Source organism: Ochotona princeps, chromosome 5 (assembly GCF_030435755.1).
Source record: "Ochotona princeps isolate mOchPri1 chromosome 5, mOchPri1.hap1, whole genome shotgun sequence".
In the NCBI taxonomy this organism is placed as follows: Eukaryota; Metazoa; Chordata; class Mammalia; order Lagomorpha; family Ochotonidae; genus Ochotona; species Ochotona princeps.
Window position 1 is genome coordinate 48,521,231 of NC_080836.1, and position 17,939 is coordinate 48,539,169.

Here is a 17,939-nt window from a genome sequence, read left to right on the forward strand (position 1 = left end):
ATAGGGACATTTTTAAGGCTGATCAGGCTATGATTTCCTTTCCACCACAGAGTGGTGGTTCCCCATTAGTGGATATGGAAGTTGTTTCCAGATTTTTATTTTTAAAATCAATAGCATAGTGAAAACCATGTGCAGTCTGCGCATGTACAAATTCATTCCCACTCAGAACACAATGTCTTAAGAAATTTTCAGCAGGAAAGACTTGTGATACCCACCAGCCTGTACTGACAAGGCAGGATTCAGTGGCCATCATTCAATCAGGATGCCCTTTCCTGAACCAATAACAAATGATTTCTAAGGTAGTGATATAATTGGAACCCTATCACCTTGTTCTAAAAGGAAGACAAACTGACACTGTCCATCAGAAAAACTCTCTGGGAGAAAAATCTGGAATTTCGACTTCAGAAAACACAGTGGTGGAAGGAATGGGAAAGTAGTGAAGGAGAGAAGAAAGCAGAGTTCATGATACCTCCAGAAGTTCACTTTGGAAACCCAACACAACATCTGTGTAGTGAACAGTGCTTCTTTGGGACTTAGCACCATTGTTGCCACAAGAGAGAGGAACAAGTCACTGATCAGAGCTATGTGGTAGGAATCAAAAGGAAAGGTCGTCTTCTATGATCCATGCAGGAACAGACTTCTTAAAGAGAAGAACCATTACATGGCAGCTGAGAATTCCCCAGGGAAGACCTGGGTATGAGGCTTGTAGGATGGAAGAGAGAATAGGAGAAAAGAAAAATGGGCAACAGCAACCTGCTGCATAGCTGCCAGTCCTTCACAAGCCCTTTGGCTACTGCCACTTAAGACCAAATGAGATTTACTCTGTGGAATTAGATGGAAATGTCTGCTAATTAAAAAAAAGTTGGAAAGAATTTCTTTTGCAACCGAAAGTTTTCTGTTTTCTTAATGAGATTTTTTAAGGTGCTCATTAATTATTAGGCTTATCAAATATGCATAGCTATTCAAATAGGCCTACTTTGCTATAGAAAAATGAGCACATCCTAAGAATTACAGTCCTCAACAGCCATTAGGATAATCAATCAGATGGAGGATGTAAATAAAAAATGACCTCTTAATCAAAATGATCAGTTCTCACTTGCCTACTACGTTACCCAAAAATCAAGACCAATAAACTCAACCTAGAGTTTCTCATCATTTTAACATCTGAAATGCTATAAACACATGTAGTGTGTCACTCCTGTCTGGCAGAAGGGGAAACCAGAGCTCCGAGAATAAAATAATTGCCCTGAGTTGTGCACAATTTTGCACAGATCTGCAATCTATGAGCCTTTTCTGTCTTTAAAAATTCTTCCTGAGATGGTCAAATCTCTCCCATGAAACCCAAGGACACAACCAAGATAAAGCCCACTACTCACCTCTGGATTTTCTTCTTTTACTCTTCGTGACTGCAAAACAATTAGAGATCCATTAATACACACCCAGAAAAGAACCCACAGCAATCAATCTGCTGACTGCTATCCCATGCCATTACCTTTTCCTGAGAAACAGCGGCTTTCCCTTCCTCACTTTTTTCATCCATCTCGTCGTCACTCCACTCCCAGTCACCGTCTTCGGTTTTATGAAGATGGCCGCTTGACCCAGGAACTCTTCTGACCTGGATGGAAAAAGTCCACAGAACTCTTTACTACTTCAGCCCATCTTTGTGTTCCCTGGGCTACTACTGGGGTTATACAGTGTATGTACTACTTTGAGAACAACCTAAGTGCTTACAAGTCTGGCATGACAGAAAATTCATACTCCAAGACCATGACACATCCTCTAGATTCTAGGCTCCCACACTGGCCTTCTTTCCAAAAATACTATGCCCTTAAGAATGCATGACTATGCATGTCTAGAACAAAATAATTAGAATGCACACAACACATACAAGCTATTAAAGATCAGGGCCATTTTTCACTTTGACTTGTTAGACTTTAGCAGTAAGTATGCCTACATACTAGACTATGTAGTATGCCTATATTACTGGACAGGTGTCAAAATTGCTTAAGGAAATGCATGCAAGCAACTGACTACTGAGTGAAGCAGTGAGACTGGGAAGGCTAAGCAAGCACATTAGATTAGGGGTATCAGCGAACTAAGACCTACATCCACAAGGCAAATACTCTTCTGTTGCCACCGTGTGCTTTTTCAGAAACTGGTATCACACTTGCCTTCCCAGGATCCTGCTCAACCTACTTGAGCAAAACAGAACAGGAACAGACTATTCTTTTTTAAAAATTATTTTATTTGGAAAATCAGATTTACAGAGAAGAGAGATAAAGAACTTCCGTCCGCTGGTTCACTCCCCAAGCAGCCACGTGGCCATAGCTGAGTTGATCTGAAGCCAGGAGCCAGGAGTTTCCTCTGGGTCACCCACCCAGGTGCAGGATACCAAAGCTTTGGGGTTGTCCTTAACTACCTTCCCAGGCCACAAGCAGGGAGCTGGAATGGAGGTGGAGCAGCTAAGGACACAAACTGGTACCCATATGGGATCATGGTGTATACAAGTTGAAGATTTAGCTACTAGGCCACCATGCTGGGCTCAGGACAAACTATTCTTAACACCCTTTGTGGTATGTATGAAACTTGTGAGACTGCAAAAACACTTCTGTGTAGAGGTTATAACCAGTCTTTCACAAATCTTCCAGATGGTCTTAATCTAGAGATGCAATCCATATGATGTGCTTTCCTAATGTCTATGTGGTTGAAAAAAAAACATAGTCACAGAGTGATGAGGGCAAAATCAAGGTAAGAAATGAAGCCTTCAGACTTCCATTGTATCAACAGTTTTCTTACGTCACCATGGGTCAAGCCACTGACTTTGATGGGCATATCCCTTATTAGAGTCCCTGAGATCAAGCCCACCTCTGCCTTCTGATCCAGCTTCCTGTCACTGCATATCCTGGGGGATCCAGTTGGTATGGTAGCCTCTTGGTATTTTGCCTGGCCCAGCCTCAGCTAGTGCAGGAATTTGAGAAGAGGGTCAGGGAAGAGATCCTTCCCACCTTTCTCTGGCTCCAGCTCAGGCTCTGCCTTTCAAATTGAAATAAATGTCCAGTAAAGACTATAAAAAATTCTGATGGGAAGAAATACTGTTTTCTTTCATTTAAAAAAAATGTTTCGGGTTTGTCGGTCCTCACAGTTAAAACCCATGTTGAGATGCTTGTGTCCCTTGTCACTGCTGGGTTTGAGTCCCAGCTCTACTCCAATGTCCAGTTTCCTACTAATATAGACCCTGGGAGGCAGCTGGGAGGCACCCCCATGGAAGACCTGGAAAAAGTCCCTAGCTCCTGGCTACAAACAGTTCCACCATCAACCATTGCAGTCAATTGGGTAGTGAAACTTTAGCATGAGAGCTAGCTCTTACTCACTCTCGAATAAAAAAAATAAAATAAAATGTTAAGACATGCATTTAATCACACCATGATGCTTCATTAAATCAAAAGCGGCAGGGGGCGGGGAGGGGGAGAAAGGATTTATATTTATCAATTCAATGTGAAATAATGAACAATGCATGTTCAAGGGTAAGTTTGATTTGAGGACATGTCAATAGAAAACCTGTAAAAGTAATCCTATGTATTTGCCCGAGAAGATTTGGACTCCAACACAAAAAAATGAAACAGCAAGAAAAATTTTTTTCATAATCAGAATTATGTTCAATTTTAAATGCTATTTTCCACTCTAGAACATTAAAAAAATCCACCTTTGAAACAGTTTGCAATTAGTAAACCCCTTTCCGTGCCTGATGTGAGATATTCTTTCCATTTGCATTTTGATTTGTTGTAGAAACCTACTCTAACAATAGTGATTTTAGTGGTGCTTATAGATGCTGCAAACCACTGTAGAAAAAATGCATTTCAGCACTTCAGGATTTTCAGAACAGACTGCTCATTTTAAAACTACAAAGAAATGGCTAAGGCAAGAGAAAAATAACATTCTGTTGATACGCACAATAGAATTAATTATTTTCTTGGCAATCATAAGGACAGCAACACAGAGGAGTTAATGACTACATTTAAAACAAAGAACTGAAAGGCACACCTATTTTAAAGCACAACAAGCTGAATCAGTGACACTAAATGCCGAGGCACACTCTTGAGGGTTGGGAAAAGCTGGAACTGCAACCGGACCCCTCACTGCCAAAAGTGGCTGCATTTAAATCCTTATTTCCACTGCTCCAGTCCCCATTGGTCTAAGCTTTCCTCCCCACTTCTCCAGCCCTCTTTCCGCCACCCTTCTTGCCATATTTCTTTCCGTACTTTCTGCTTCATTTCTCTGTTCTTGTCCCTGTCTCTCCGTACTGCTTTTACTGCTTCTGTCTGTATCCCTCTTTTCCAGCCCTCTTTCCAGCCCTCTCTCCAGCACCCTTCCTCCCGTTCTTCTTCTCCCTCATCCCGTCTTTCTCCGTCTGCGGTCCGTCAGTCTATCTGTCGTCCCCACCTAGCTTTTACCAGCTACTTTTATATCATTCTCCATCAATCACTTCTCCCCGTGGGTCCACTTGGCGCTACGTGATAGGCCAGTAATCACAGCAAGGGCATTAGCCTATCCCTGTGACTTCCTGTTTAGCTGCTGGCGAGACCAACTCCGCCTCCTGGCCCTGGGCCAGCTGCCATCTTGCGACAGCCCCTTTCAATCCTGGAGGGGCTTCAGCACCCCACTCCCCACAAGAAACAGAAGGAACTCTGATGTCTTAAAACTGTGGAACTCAAGGACGGTTAATAAAGTACTACTTTTTTTAAGAGATCACACTAAGGAACTCTGTTTCTGGAGAAATTTCTGCTTTACACCTGAAAAATCCAGTTTATGATGCCCTTTCCCCCTCTGGCTCTATGTTTACAAGATGTGTCAATTTCATTTCCACAAGCAAGACCCAACAGCCAACAATAAAATGACCATCCTCTTCCAGTTCCATTTTATTTCAGAATGCTAGTGGTCTTTTTCTCTTCATTTTATTTTCTAGCAGAGAGAAAGATAAAACCAAATGTCTGGGATTATTGCCCTGAATGTCAAAGGAAATGGTGTGGTAGGCTGTCAAATAATAAATATGGTTAGGCAAAGAAAAGCACAAATGTGGACTACATTAAGAAAAAAAACTATCCAACAATCTTTGTAGTGAGGAAAAATACTAGCAGATGGCAACAAGAGTAAGTTTGCCTTTGACAATGTCCCCTTCCCACTTAGTCCTAGAAAGAGATCTGCAGCAATATTGGAAATCTAGGCTTCACGGTGTATTTGTGTGACACTGACTTCTACTGAGCAGCTCAGAGATCAATTTTACAAAGTTACAACCTTGCGGGGCGTTTGGAAGGAGATGGGAAACTATGCCTTCTAGGCCCAAGGTCACTCCATTTCACATCATTTAACAAATGCTTTCTTATTTAGCAACTGAAAATTTTTCAAAGTAAACTCTTCAGAAGGAAGTGTGAAAAACCTCTCTTCCTCCACCACAATGAGGATAAAGGAAGTAATTTACCTTCAGAATGCCCACTCATGACTAATACCTGGCGTTTCTTCTATTAAATGATTTGCCCATACATAAAGCCAGATGTGGTAATCCCTTCTAAAACACCTGCCAGGTCCTCTTCTTCCATCTTAACACTTCCCTGGCCATGGACTTCAGGACTGTCCTTGGGGCTTGGCTGTTCTCCCTGCTGCTCACATTGAGTGCCTGACCACAGGTTAAACCCAAGGGATCCAGGGAATCCGACAGCCTCAAGTCACCCACCAAGGACGAACCCAACAGAAAACTACACACAGGGACATTTTAGTGATCAGGCATTCTACTGACTAGAAATATTTTGAAAAAGGTTTCTAATTAATTGCTGTTTATAATGTAATTGAGGCTGAGGCGCTGCCAAGCAAACAAGCCTTCTTTTTTCTCTCCATTATCACAAATTAACAAACAGGAGGAGACTTGGCAAAGCTGTAGCAGTAAATATTTTGCTACCCCCATAGCTAACACTCTGATATCGTTCCCGTCTGACCACCATGTCTCTCTGCACCTTGATCCCAAATCTATTCCTGGCCTCACTCCAGCCCTAGGTCCCCTTTCTGCCCTTTTGTCAGCTACATCTGCCTTTACCTCCAACCATTCAAGGGCTGGAGCCCACAAGAGACTGTTTTATGCTGCACCTTCTAGTACTCCATGTCCCATGTCCTCTGGCCAGATGTGGAAAAGAATGCCCTGAGTTCAGCCTAGACTTTCATTCTCCAGTATTGAATATAGCCAATAATAACACTTCTCACAAGCCAGGGACTTCTAGTTACTCTCAGTTTGAGCATCAGTGCTGCTACAACCCTGTCACCCAGAGTGTAGTCCACCGACCAGCAGTTACAGTGTCACCTGGGATCTTGTTAGAAATACAGAATCCTGTGGCAGCACTGTGATGTCATTTAAGTTGCAGCTTATGATGCTGGCATCCCATACAGGAGCACAGATTCAAGTACTGGCTGCTCTGTTCCTGATCTAGCACCCTGCTAAGGTGCCTGGGAAAGTAGGAGAAGATGGCCCAAGAATTGGTGTCCCAGCTTACCAATGTGGGAAACCTGGAGGGAGTTCCTGATTCTTAACTTGCCTCAATTCCAGCTGTTGCAACTGGTTCACCCCTCAGATTGCTGCAACATCCATGGCTAAGCCAGTTGAGAGCAAGGACCCTGGAGTGTCTTCTGGGTCCCCACATGGGTGCAGAGGCCCAAGCAATTAGGCCATATTTCACTTCTCTCCTAGGCACATTAGCAGGGAGCTAGGTTGGAAGTGGAGTAGACAAGAACTGAAGTAGTACCCACATGGGAATGCCAAGAGTTGCAAGAGGCAGTTTTACCCATTTCATCACAATGCTGGCCTCAAATAAGCAAATCATAACAAACAAAAACTCAGATTCTTGTCCTTTTTGCCTATCATATCAGACACTTCCTTTTAAGCAAGAACCTCATGCTTCCATTTTCTCATTCAGCTCTAAAAAGTTCTGTGCTAGATAACATGCTTGTTCATTGTGAGGCCTCTCCTTTGGCCCAAGCCTGCAATGTTAGCCAAAGCTTACATAATGCTAATAGTTACATAACCCTCTAAATGTATCATCTCATTTGACCTTCCTAGTAGCTCCATGAGCTGAGGACCATTTTATGGCTCCACTTTTCAGAGGGAACACTACGCCACAAAGAAAGCTAAAAAGCATGGCCCAAGCTTGCACAGCTGGGAGATGACCATGGTAGCATGTGAGTCAGAACATACATCAGCTCCTGTGGCTAGGAGTGATGCCGAACCTCATCCATGATCCATCACTTGTAATCACTTTACCAGCTACCCCGAAGGCACCAGGTCCATTTAGCATCTAACTTAAGTATGCATTTTTATTTTGAAAGTCAGAATTACAGAGAGAGGAAGAGAAAGAGAGTGAGAGATCTTGCATCTATTGGTTCAGTTGCCCAATGGCTGCAATACCCAGCACTGGGCTGGTCCAAATCTGGGATCTCACACAAAGGTACTGGGGCTCAAGGTCTTGGGTCGTTCTCCACCACCTTCCTAAGCCATTATTAGGAAGCTGGATCAGAAGTGGAGCTTCACGGACTCAAACTGATGTCCATATTGAATGTTGGTACTGCAGGCTGAGGCTCAGCCTGATGTACCAGGGTTCCAACCCCAAATATTTTTCTACAGTTGCTAATTGTCCTCACTTTCTGTCTTATTCCCACAAGATAAAATCAGACCACATTAGGCCACCCAAACCCTCTTTTTCTCCAACATTTGGTGGCTTTTCAATGCTTCTGTTGTAGTTTAACACTTTGTTATAGACATGGTTATACTCATTATTCTATTTCAAATAGTCTCCAGACCCATGTTCAAAGTGTTTCTCCTTATACGTTTTGTACCTTCTTATCTCCACTGCTCATTGTTCTTTGCATCTGACATAAGCAAGGCTGTTCCTAGCCTACTACACACTCTGAGCTCATAAGATGCTATTGCCCTGAATGAATGCCTCTCCTCGTAGGTCTCTCTTCCCACCTCTGAGCTGATGATCTTGGAAACTTCTTCATTTTATACCTTTGTTCACCAAGTACTCTGTTAAACATGAACACCTTACCAATCAAAACTGAGTTTACCACTGCATTATCAATCCATTTAATAATCTATCCCCAATCTCATTCTGATATTTTTCAATTGCTATCTTGGTTAGTATCACAAAATCCCACCCCCAACTTTAATACCATGTTGACCTAAGGACACCATCCCTCATACAAAGCTCCTAATTATGACTCCTGGTGCATAATAAGGACTAAACACATGTCAGGTGCTGTTATTATTGACAGAGTTAATCTTTCCTTACAATCCAAATGGATCAAATATCACATCTTGCAAATTTTAGCCTCTTGCCTGTCACTGTGTTGTATGAGGTCCCTTTCAATGTTGACTTCTTGCCTCTCCTATTAAAACGAACTTTCTAGAAGCTGATGTTGTGGCACAGAGGATTAAGCCTCATATTGGAATACCAATTCAAATGCTAGTTGCTCCACTTTCCTTCCATCTCTTTGCTAATACACCTGGGAAAGCAGAAGACAATTTGAGCACTGGGTAGCACCTGTCACCCACGTGGGAGATGTGAATGGAGTTTCTGGATCCTGGCTTCAGCCTGGTCTAGGCACCTTACTGCTGCAGTCTTTTGGGGACTCAAACAGTAGATAGAAGTCTTGCTCGCTTGCTCTCTCCTTTCCCTTTTGTGTCACTCAACCTTTCAAACCTTTTTTTAATTTATTGGATATAGTTTAATTCTTTTCTTTTTGAAAAAAATTATTTGTTTATTTTATTACTCTACAATACAATTCTATAGGCTCTGGGATTTCCCTTTCCCTCTTCTCCACAAAGCACCACCCCCACTAGTTTCCCCCATATCATTATAACAGTATAGTCCTTCACAATCAGTTATAAGTCATCATTCTGCTATTTAAGTGTATCCTGGCATTGTAGGCGTGGACAATGGTAAAGAGTCTAGCATCTTATTGTCAAGATGCATTCAACAGTCTCATTGGGAGTCCATCTTTGATTTGGAAGTAGAGATGCATACTGCAATGTATCTTTACATCTGCATGTGATAGTCTCTACTACACAGTTTCTCTACTACACAGTTTGTCATAAAACAAAATCAATAGAGAGAAAAATAGAAAATTTACAACATGCAGTTAAACAATACACTATTGAATGACCAATGTGTTGCTGAAGAAATGAACAAGAAAATCAAAGATCTTCCTGAAGCAAATGATGCTACTGTGTGTCCGATTAGTAAGTGAAGAAATTAATAAGAAAACCAAAAAAGTGTAAGAAATAAAAAGCAAATACAAAAATGTACGATGTTTCTTAGCCTTCTTGTCAACATTGGTAGCACACAAGCACTTTCTCAAAAGCACCTACAATGGTCATAATTGCCCACAGGAAGAGTCCAGATTTCTTAACTTTCAAGTCTCTCCATAGCGTAGCTCTAAACTGCCTTTTCAAGACTTGTAAGTATTTCTCATCTGTTTCTATAGACATCCTACTGTCCAGTTGTACAGAAATCATAAACTTCTACCAATCTATCCATTACATATACATCACACACATACATTGGGGTCCGGTCTTCCCTTTCATGTTCTCCAATTGTCTACTTTTTTCTAACTTCAGAAGCTTTTTATTAATCCTCCTAGTTGGAAATTTTGCCTGTACATTTCAATCAATCTACTCTGTCTTTCATTTGCAGATGGCATATCAAATTGTACATTCATTCAGGGCAAAGAGTTTTGCTTCAGCTATATTTTTCTTAAATCATCTATTTATTCATTAAGTTAACAAAGTTTATTGAATATCTACCTTTGAAACAAGTTCTAGACCAGAAATAAACAAAGGTCTACTCTTGATAATTCACAACCCAGGGAAGTGAAGAGACATCTAGGCTAGTAATTTCTATAAAAAGTGAATGCTATCAGACTGTGTGAGACTATAGAAGACAGGGTGATGACTATCAAAGGATGCTGTGAGAGAGGACTGTTAAGAGTTCAGAGTGCACCGAAAGACAGGATATTTCTCCTAGCAAGAAGGCAAGAACTCTGTGAATTCTACTGACTCGTGTAATGTGGCTAGACAATAAGATACCAGGGTCAAGTGATAGCACTGAAAAAAATGGCTAACAGAAAGACTGGAAAAGCTGTGTGAAGAACCTTGTTCTATGACAAAATGAAGGGCCTCTAAGAGCTAAGCAGCAAATGCAAAACAGAAGCCCATCAAGTGGGGACTCAGATAATCTGACAAATGCCATCCTCACTCTGCCAGCATCGAATGACAGCAGGAAGCGTCAGGGTAGCAGGGAGGCAGCCCCAGTGATGTCACATACTATGATCCTTCTAGAAAAGTTGCTAATTCATATTTTTATGTAATGACTCTTGACTTGTACAAATGATAGATTGATTTCAAAGACTCAGAGGAAAAGTGAAATATCTTCCATTCACTGATTTACTGTCAAAACATTAACAACAGAATTTGCGAGGAGCCCACAATTCCATCTAGAATTCTCACAATGACAGCAGGACTCATGTCCTCAAGCCATCACTGCTGCCTCCCAAGATAAGAATTAGTATGATGCTAGACTGGAAGCAGAGTTGGCACCTAAACCCAGGGACTTTGGGAAGGGATTCCGAGCAATAGCCTTACCACTGAGCTAAACACATGCCTCTGATGTTATTGTTAACAAATACATCGAGCTTTTTTTTCAATCCCCCTGTGTTGCCTATAAAAAATGATATATCTGTAGGCTAAATCAGACCACAGAAAAACATATAAGGCTTTCAAGAGAGGATGAGGGGCAGGGAGAATGCTCAAATTTGAGTTTCTAAAAGTAAAGCAGAGGATGTACTAGGGATTGAGAGAAATTACAAACCAGAAAGGAATTTCATGTTAATCGTCCCAGTTACTACTGATTTTTAACGAGTCACCCCACAACTGAATGAGTTAAAGCAATGACAATCACAAAAGCCCTAGGACAGTGAGGCTTGTTTCCATGGCAGCTGATACCAAGCTGCTGATAAGGCCCTGAGACTGTGCAAGTCCTGTACAAATCCCCGACACATGAGAACAGTGCAAGGTAACAACATCATTTGGGGTTGTTTTAAGAAGGTTGTCAGGAATGGCTTGAGGGGAAGTGAGAAAAATGTTCCTGGGAGCTGGAGAAAGAGAAGGCCTTGTCATGCTGTGACAGGGAGTTCGGCAACATTGACATCTATAGGACATAGTAAAACAGAAGTGCACCTGATAAATTAGGAGATTTCCTGGCAGAGTCCTCAGGGTGACTGGGTCTTGATCTCTGCCTATGACAGAGAGGGAGGAGCTAAAGAACAAATAGCTAAATATAAAACTGATTTTGATGGCCAGCCTCCCTGGACCTCAATGGGTTTCAAACCAGTGGCCTCAGAGAATCAATCAAATCTAAGGCAGGACTAGATAATCCTTATTGAAGATTTTAGAAAGATTTAAGGTGGGCCTCATGGTCACCCCTGAGGCCTCCTAAGGCCTGGAAGAGCATCCTTTAAGAACTACGCAGTAAACAGCAGAGCTTTCAAGACTCAGAAATGCACTGTTCCTTAGCAGGACTTTGGGAACCCAAAAAGGATGAAGCATCTATGGGCATAGATCTTGGCTGATGGACTGAAGCCAGTGCGACTCATGTAAAATAAACAAAATTTTAAAAGAGATTTGTACTAGAAGCTACTGTCAGGTTACAATAAAAAAAAAAGCGAATACAAAATGAAACAAAAAAGTCTTTAGATTCCCAAACCTACAGCAGGACACAGTCTGAGGAGGTCATTTGGCAAACACTGGCTCTTTCATATAGAAAATGAGTGACAACTCAGTAAGCAGATCCCATAAAATCCAGAGGTCACAGAAAATGAAAGACCCCAATCAGAGGAACCGGCAGCCTGCATCTGGCCAGATCCCAGAAGCAGCATAGGCTGTGTGTCTGCCTTCGCCCCCTTTGGGGCACAACTCCAAGCCACATACCTCCTGATGTGCAATAACTGGGAGTCTCTGGTTCACAAATCTTCAGATGCAGAACAGCACTCAGTAGTCATCCCAGGGAACAGGCCCCCGAGGAGCTCTACTTCAGCTGGCTTTAGATGGCAATGTCCTTGACTGTGAGAACAAGCCTGACAGTAATGGCTGAGATTTTCAGGAGGTCTTGGAAGCATGCAATGGTATTGTGTGAAAAAGATACAGATTTTCACAAACAATGGTTAGATAACAGGCAGATACGTTGAGTTTCTTTCTTCCACAAAGATGCCAAACAATAACGTCTACTCGCCCCATCGCCCATCCTCCCTCCCCCGCCCAATGTCTTGCAGCATGCTGCCTTTCAACTTTCAAGAAACAGAGAGTGGAACCCTCTCCATGAAGTGGGTTTCGCCTCACCCATAATAAGAGAATAAGGTGGAAATGAAGCGATATGACTTCCAGGGTAAGGTTAGGAAAGGTGATGTGGAATATTTACAGTTGCAGTCTTTAAGGATCACTAAGTATTCCAACTGCCTGTTTTTCCACGGAATGTATCAACCCCACATTAAGTCTGATCTGACTGAAGGTACACAAGACTAGAAACAAACTGACCAAGGCCTTCCTGGGCCTCTGGCCCATAGAGACAGGGGCACTTGATAATAACAGTGTAGTCTTTTTTTTTTTAAAGATTAATTTACTTTTATTGGAAAGTCAGAGAGAAGGAGAGAGAAAGGAATATCTTCCATCCAATGATTCATTCCCCAAGCGGCCGCAATAGCCGGAGCTATCCCAATCCGAACAAAGCCAGGCACTTGGAGCCTCCTGAGTCTCCCACATGAGTAAGGGTCCCAAGACTTTGGGTCATCCTCAACTGCTTTCCCAGGCCACAAACAGAGAGCTGGAAGAGAAGTGGGGCCACCAGGATTAGAATCTGCACCCATATGGGATCCAGGAGCCTGCAAGGTGAGGGCTTTAGCTGCTAGGCTACCACGCTGAGCCCAAGATGGTAGTCTTAAGGTACCAATCCAGGGGATCTGGTGGACAGTCAAGATAAGGATTGTGATAAGGTTTTTTTTTAACTTCATTTTATTTTTCTACACTTAATAACTTTTTGGAAATTAGTAGGTCACATTTGATAGTCCTTCCCATGCCAGATTTAAGAAAAAAAAAAAAAAACTATTACACTTTACCTTTGCTCAATGTTTTCAATTGTGGGTATTCTGTGCTTCTAAACACTTTGGTTTTAATTTATACTGAAAGATTATTTCCATTAGAACATGTTGCTATTTCACTTTGAAATAGCAGGAAGAATAAAAGCCCATTTCTATTCATCATTGACAAGTGATTATTTTTAAATCTTAGTCCTTTATTTTACTTTTTTTTTTAGCTCCTTAGAATTCAGGGTTGTCTGTTTATGCTGAAATACGTTGTCCCTAGGGGTCAGTGCTGTGGCATAACAAGTAAAGAAAGCTGTTGCCTCTGATGCCAGTATCCCAGACAGGTGCCAACTCGTGTCCCAGCTACTCACTTCCAATCCAGTCGCCTGCAAATGGCCTAGGGAAATCAGTATATGTGGCTCAGGTTATTGGGTCCCAGCTACCCATATGCGAGACTCAAATGGAGATCTTGTCTCCTGGCTTCAGCCTGGCCCAGGCTTGGTCAATGTAGCCACGGGCGAGTGAACTGGCAGATAGATGGAAGACCTATCTCTCTGTGTCACTCTGTCTTTCAAATAAATAAACTGTAATCTACTTCTTCTAGAATGTAGAAGGACACAATGTGGGAATAAACATACGAAAATGAGCAAAGGACTTTTGATAAGTTAATAAATTAAAAAAATTGGGCTAACTGTGTGATGGCCACAGTCAGAGCAACTTCCTTCCAACACTAGATTATTTTCTAACACAAAAAGAACCAAATTTGATAAATGTTGCTCTTTAGATCATGACGATGGGATTTTTAACTTTGGAAATCCAACATGAAAGGGCAGTATCTTGAAAGAGAATGTTTTCCAAGTTGGAGAGAAACAGCAATGAAGAAACAGCACAAAATACTAAGAAGCAATCAGATTTCTGCTTCAGGTTGAGACCTGTCAACCCTTCTCTCCCCACCAGCGTAGCACTTACGCAAGTTAGGATGACAAAGAACAATAACCACAGGCGTGAGCCAAGACAGCAGCCTTCAATTTTGTAACTATCATCTTTGGGGACTCCAGCTTCTGGTAGAACAGGTACCAAGCTGATCTGTAACTCTGGCTAATAAAGAATGCAATGAGGACACTCAATCCTGGCAAAACAAACTACACACATGAGAAAATGTACTTCATGTCAAACCACAGGGAAAAGCAGAAAATCCACGTCTGGCACTGGAGCAGAGTGGACTGTGCTTCAGTTCAGCAATAATGGCTGAGCTAACTGCAGCAGGAGGAGGAGGTAGGGCATGAAAGGTTGAGTGCACGGCCAATGAACACAGCTCCAGGCAGGATGCATACCCGACCACAACAGGAAGGATGCTAGCCAGCCACAGGACCACAGCAATAGTGGATGCAAGGTGTCACCTTGGCTAGGTAACAGTTAATCAACAGTGATCCAGGTCTTGCTCTAAAGACATGCAGTGGATGAGACTGAGTCCAAAATGCTCCTTCAGAATCTGGGTGGGTGTGATTGAATCCATGGGAAAGCTTTCAGAGGGGCTCTGAGGCTTCTCAGAAGAAATTCCACCAGAGAACACAAGCATCCACCACATCCTAGAATTCTAGCCCATGCTTCCTCACAACCCACCCTTCCCATTTTAGTCATGCCCAGCCAGCCCCCAGAACCACACAGGCTAATTCTGTGCAATGAATGTCTCTGCAGGTCTCCTCCTGCCCCTGTTGCTCTGGCTGAAGCCTGCACTGATATTCATGCCAGGTCCAGCAGCCTCACATTGGTTTTTATAAACCAAAGGCAAATGAGCCAGTAGAAAAGCAACAATGTTTTAATAACACCAACCAGGTTTCCGTGGTGGAATTTTTGAATGTCTCCCAGTGAAAGACAAAGGGGAACTGTGCAAAGCACAATAAAATGAAAACAAAATGACAGGGGCAACTGTAACTTAGTTGAGATTGGATTTGTACCTTGAAAAGACATGTCAATAAACAATAAAGGTTAGTTACCGGTTAAACATCACTTGTGCTAAATCCAAGCAATATAATCAACATTGATCTGGAAAACCTTCTATCAAGAAGGAAATGTGCTGATGGGATATTAACCCAAGAAAAACCCTGGAAAGATGCCCGTTGACTTTTGTGGAATGGAAACTGTATCAGACCCAGTGATCGATACAGAAATATTCATAATATTGTCATTCCCCTAAGATATTTGATTTTTAAATTTACACATATTCACATAAATGTTTCAGTGTGACTTTCAGATATCAGCGTGATGGAGCTCCTTTGCAAAGCATCATTACCAGACACTCCAAAGACACACATTTCAGGTATTGAACAGCTGATAGTTCTGGTGAAATGGCAGTAATATGTTTTCTGGAAAACTGTGCCCATACACAGTCAAAATCTCTATTGTTCTCTCCATTACCAAGTGCCAGGTTGAGTTGTTAACAGCTGCACAGCAGAGAAAGTGAACAATGCCCTCTGGCACAGGCAAAAGAAAACTTGCAGAATACTTGCTGTCCATAGCCCAAGTGACAGAGTCCTGTGCCTTCTCACTGATGATCACTGGGTGAGGCTCAAATGCAAGTGTGGCTGTACTTTCTGCTTTTTAAATCCAATACATTCATGTTATGGACTAGTATGCAGCCAACTACAACCACAAAAGTATACTTGCTAGGAGAAACTTATCAGAGAACAGTGTCCAGCACTGTGTGACAGAAAAACAAACAGAGGCACTTGTCTGCATCTATTTCTATGTCTGTATATGCACGAAGTGTTTCTGGAAACATTACAGGATGCCATGATGGCTTAGGATTGTCACTGTGTAGTGTGCTTAAGGAAGCCCTGAGAGCTAACAACCCCAGCCCCACCCGACAGTTATAGGTTAACTTAGAAAGGAGACCAAAACTCAAAGAAAAGCCAAAACATCAACCTTCCTACCTATAAAGGTGATACCTCAGGTTGGCCCTTAAACCCTCACTAAAGAAACAGACTTCCTTGTGAATTCACCCTGGATTTAGAGCAGACTTACCTAAGTGGTTCTCAGCAATGGAGACCGGCACATTCCCCTCTTAAACAGGCAGGGCCATGGTGACACAGGACACTCCAGAAGAAAGGGAAGGGGACTGGGCTTTATGTCTGATGGCTACCTCCATATTCACCAATCAGAGAGGTCACTGGGCGGAGAGAGTCCAGGAATGCTTTTGTGAAAGGAATGTCAGAGAGGAGCAGACAGGCTGGCCTGGCCTGGCCTTCTTCACCCAGCATATCTTTTTTTATCTTATTTATCTTCTTAGGAATGAAGCCTCCAGCACCGCCCCACCACGTAGCATTTAATAATACAAGTCACACAGCTTAAAAAAAAAAACTCACAATATTGCATGAAAGAGAACTTTCTAAACAACCTACAAAGACTGGCTCTTCCAACAAGTAAGGAGGTCATGGAAAGTTTAGCTACATTAAGAACTTTACAAGAACTTCAAATAAAATTTAAAAACACAACTGTGAAGCCCTTGACATGGGTGCTGGAATGGTGATAAAGCAGGCAAAGCTGGTGCCTGTGCCACTTGCATCCCAAATAGATGCAGGTTCATGTCCTGACTGCTCCACTTCCAAAACAGCTCCATATGAATGCACTGGGGAAAGCAGTGGAAGTTGACCCAACTGTTTGGGTCTTTGCCACTTATGTAGGAAATCCAGATGAAGCTCCTGGCTTCTGGATTTGTCCTGGAGCAGCCTTCAGATTTGTGGCCATCTGAGAATAGAATCAACAGATGGAAAATCCTGTCTCTCACTCTCTCTGCAATTCTGTCTTTCAAATACATAAAAACAAATCTTTAAAAACAACAACAAAAACAGTATTTACACAAAGGTAGGATCCAAACAAGAACAACGTAATTCCAACTGCATTTGTTGCCATAAATAGAATAATTCAGGGTTGCTGACATTTTTAATATTTGCTATTCATGCAATATATTCTGGAATGAAAACCAACCATTATCATAGACTGTTGGGTCTAGTCAATGAAACTACTATTATACTTTTGCACACTTGGGAAAAGCAAAGATGTAAGTTCATGTTTGTTAATGTCCTGCTTTGTAATTCCTACTAACCAGATGGCTGAGTTTTGAATCCTTCTACATAATGTCTGTGAAATAATGGCTACTGTTGTTTTGGGAGAGCTGGCATTTGCTGTAACATTCCAAAGATGTCAAGAAAACGTTTCAGCCTGTAAGAAAATTTAGAGCTGGGAAAGCACATGCCTAGGACAAGATGTGGTCTAAGCTATTCTAGGTCCTCTCACGGAGAGTGTTTTACACTTTGTAAGGGCCAGATATACATATGCTGAATGAATGAACAACATTTTCCTGCTGCCTGGAGAAAGCATTGTGGAAAAAAACCTGTTCCACAAGGGATCATGTCCCTTGTCTTACCCTCAGCTTTCCCCTCAAGGAGGGACGTCAGTGGCCAGTGATGCTCCTCTGTGGAGCCACTGACAGGACAGCAGGGGAAAGGTGAGTAAAGAACACCTCATGGGTTCCTTCCCGTGCCTTAACACCAGCATTGTGCAAGTGTCTGTGGGAACAGGGAATCCTACTCCTTGAGACTCTGGTCTGAGATGTTGCTCGCCCCTGTGAACCAGCACCCACGGCAGACACTGCAACTGCACGAGCACTTGAGAAACAGGAGCAGAGAGAGTGAAGGACCAATCATATCATCCCGGTTAACACAAGAGATGCAGGAAAGCATGGGGCAAGTCATCTCCTGCTAAGAACA

The 17,939-nt window shown here is 42.3% G+C and overlaps 1 protein-coding gene across 3 annotated transcripts in view; it reads right to left on the reverse strand.

The window, feature by feature from the left end:
• Positions 1 to 17,939, reverse strand: part of STK39 (serine/threonine kinase 39) — a 310,521-nt gene that overhangs the window by 122,650 nt on the left and 169,932 nt on the right. For 2 of the 3 annotated variants that reach the window (XM_058664585.1, XM_058664586.1), the window contains 2 exons: positions 1,493 to 1,615; positions 1,377 to 1,406 (listed from right to left, as the gene is read on the reverse strand). In XM_058664585.1, coding sequence (XP_058520568.1) covers positions 1,377 to 1,406; positions 1,493 to 1,615 — 153 coding nt within the window. Of the gene's footprint in view, positions 1 to 1,376; positions 1,407 to 1,492; positions 1,616 to 16,194; positions 16,328 to 17,939 lie in introns of those variants that run through there. The other variant, XM_058664587.1, reaches the window with a different exon arrangement.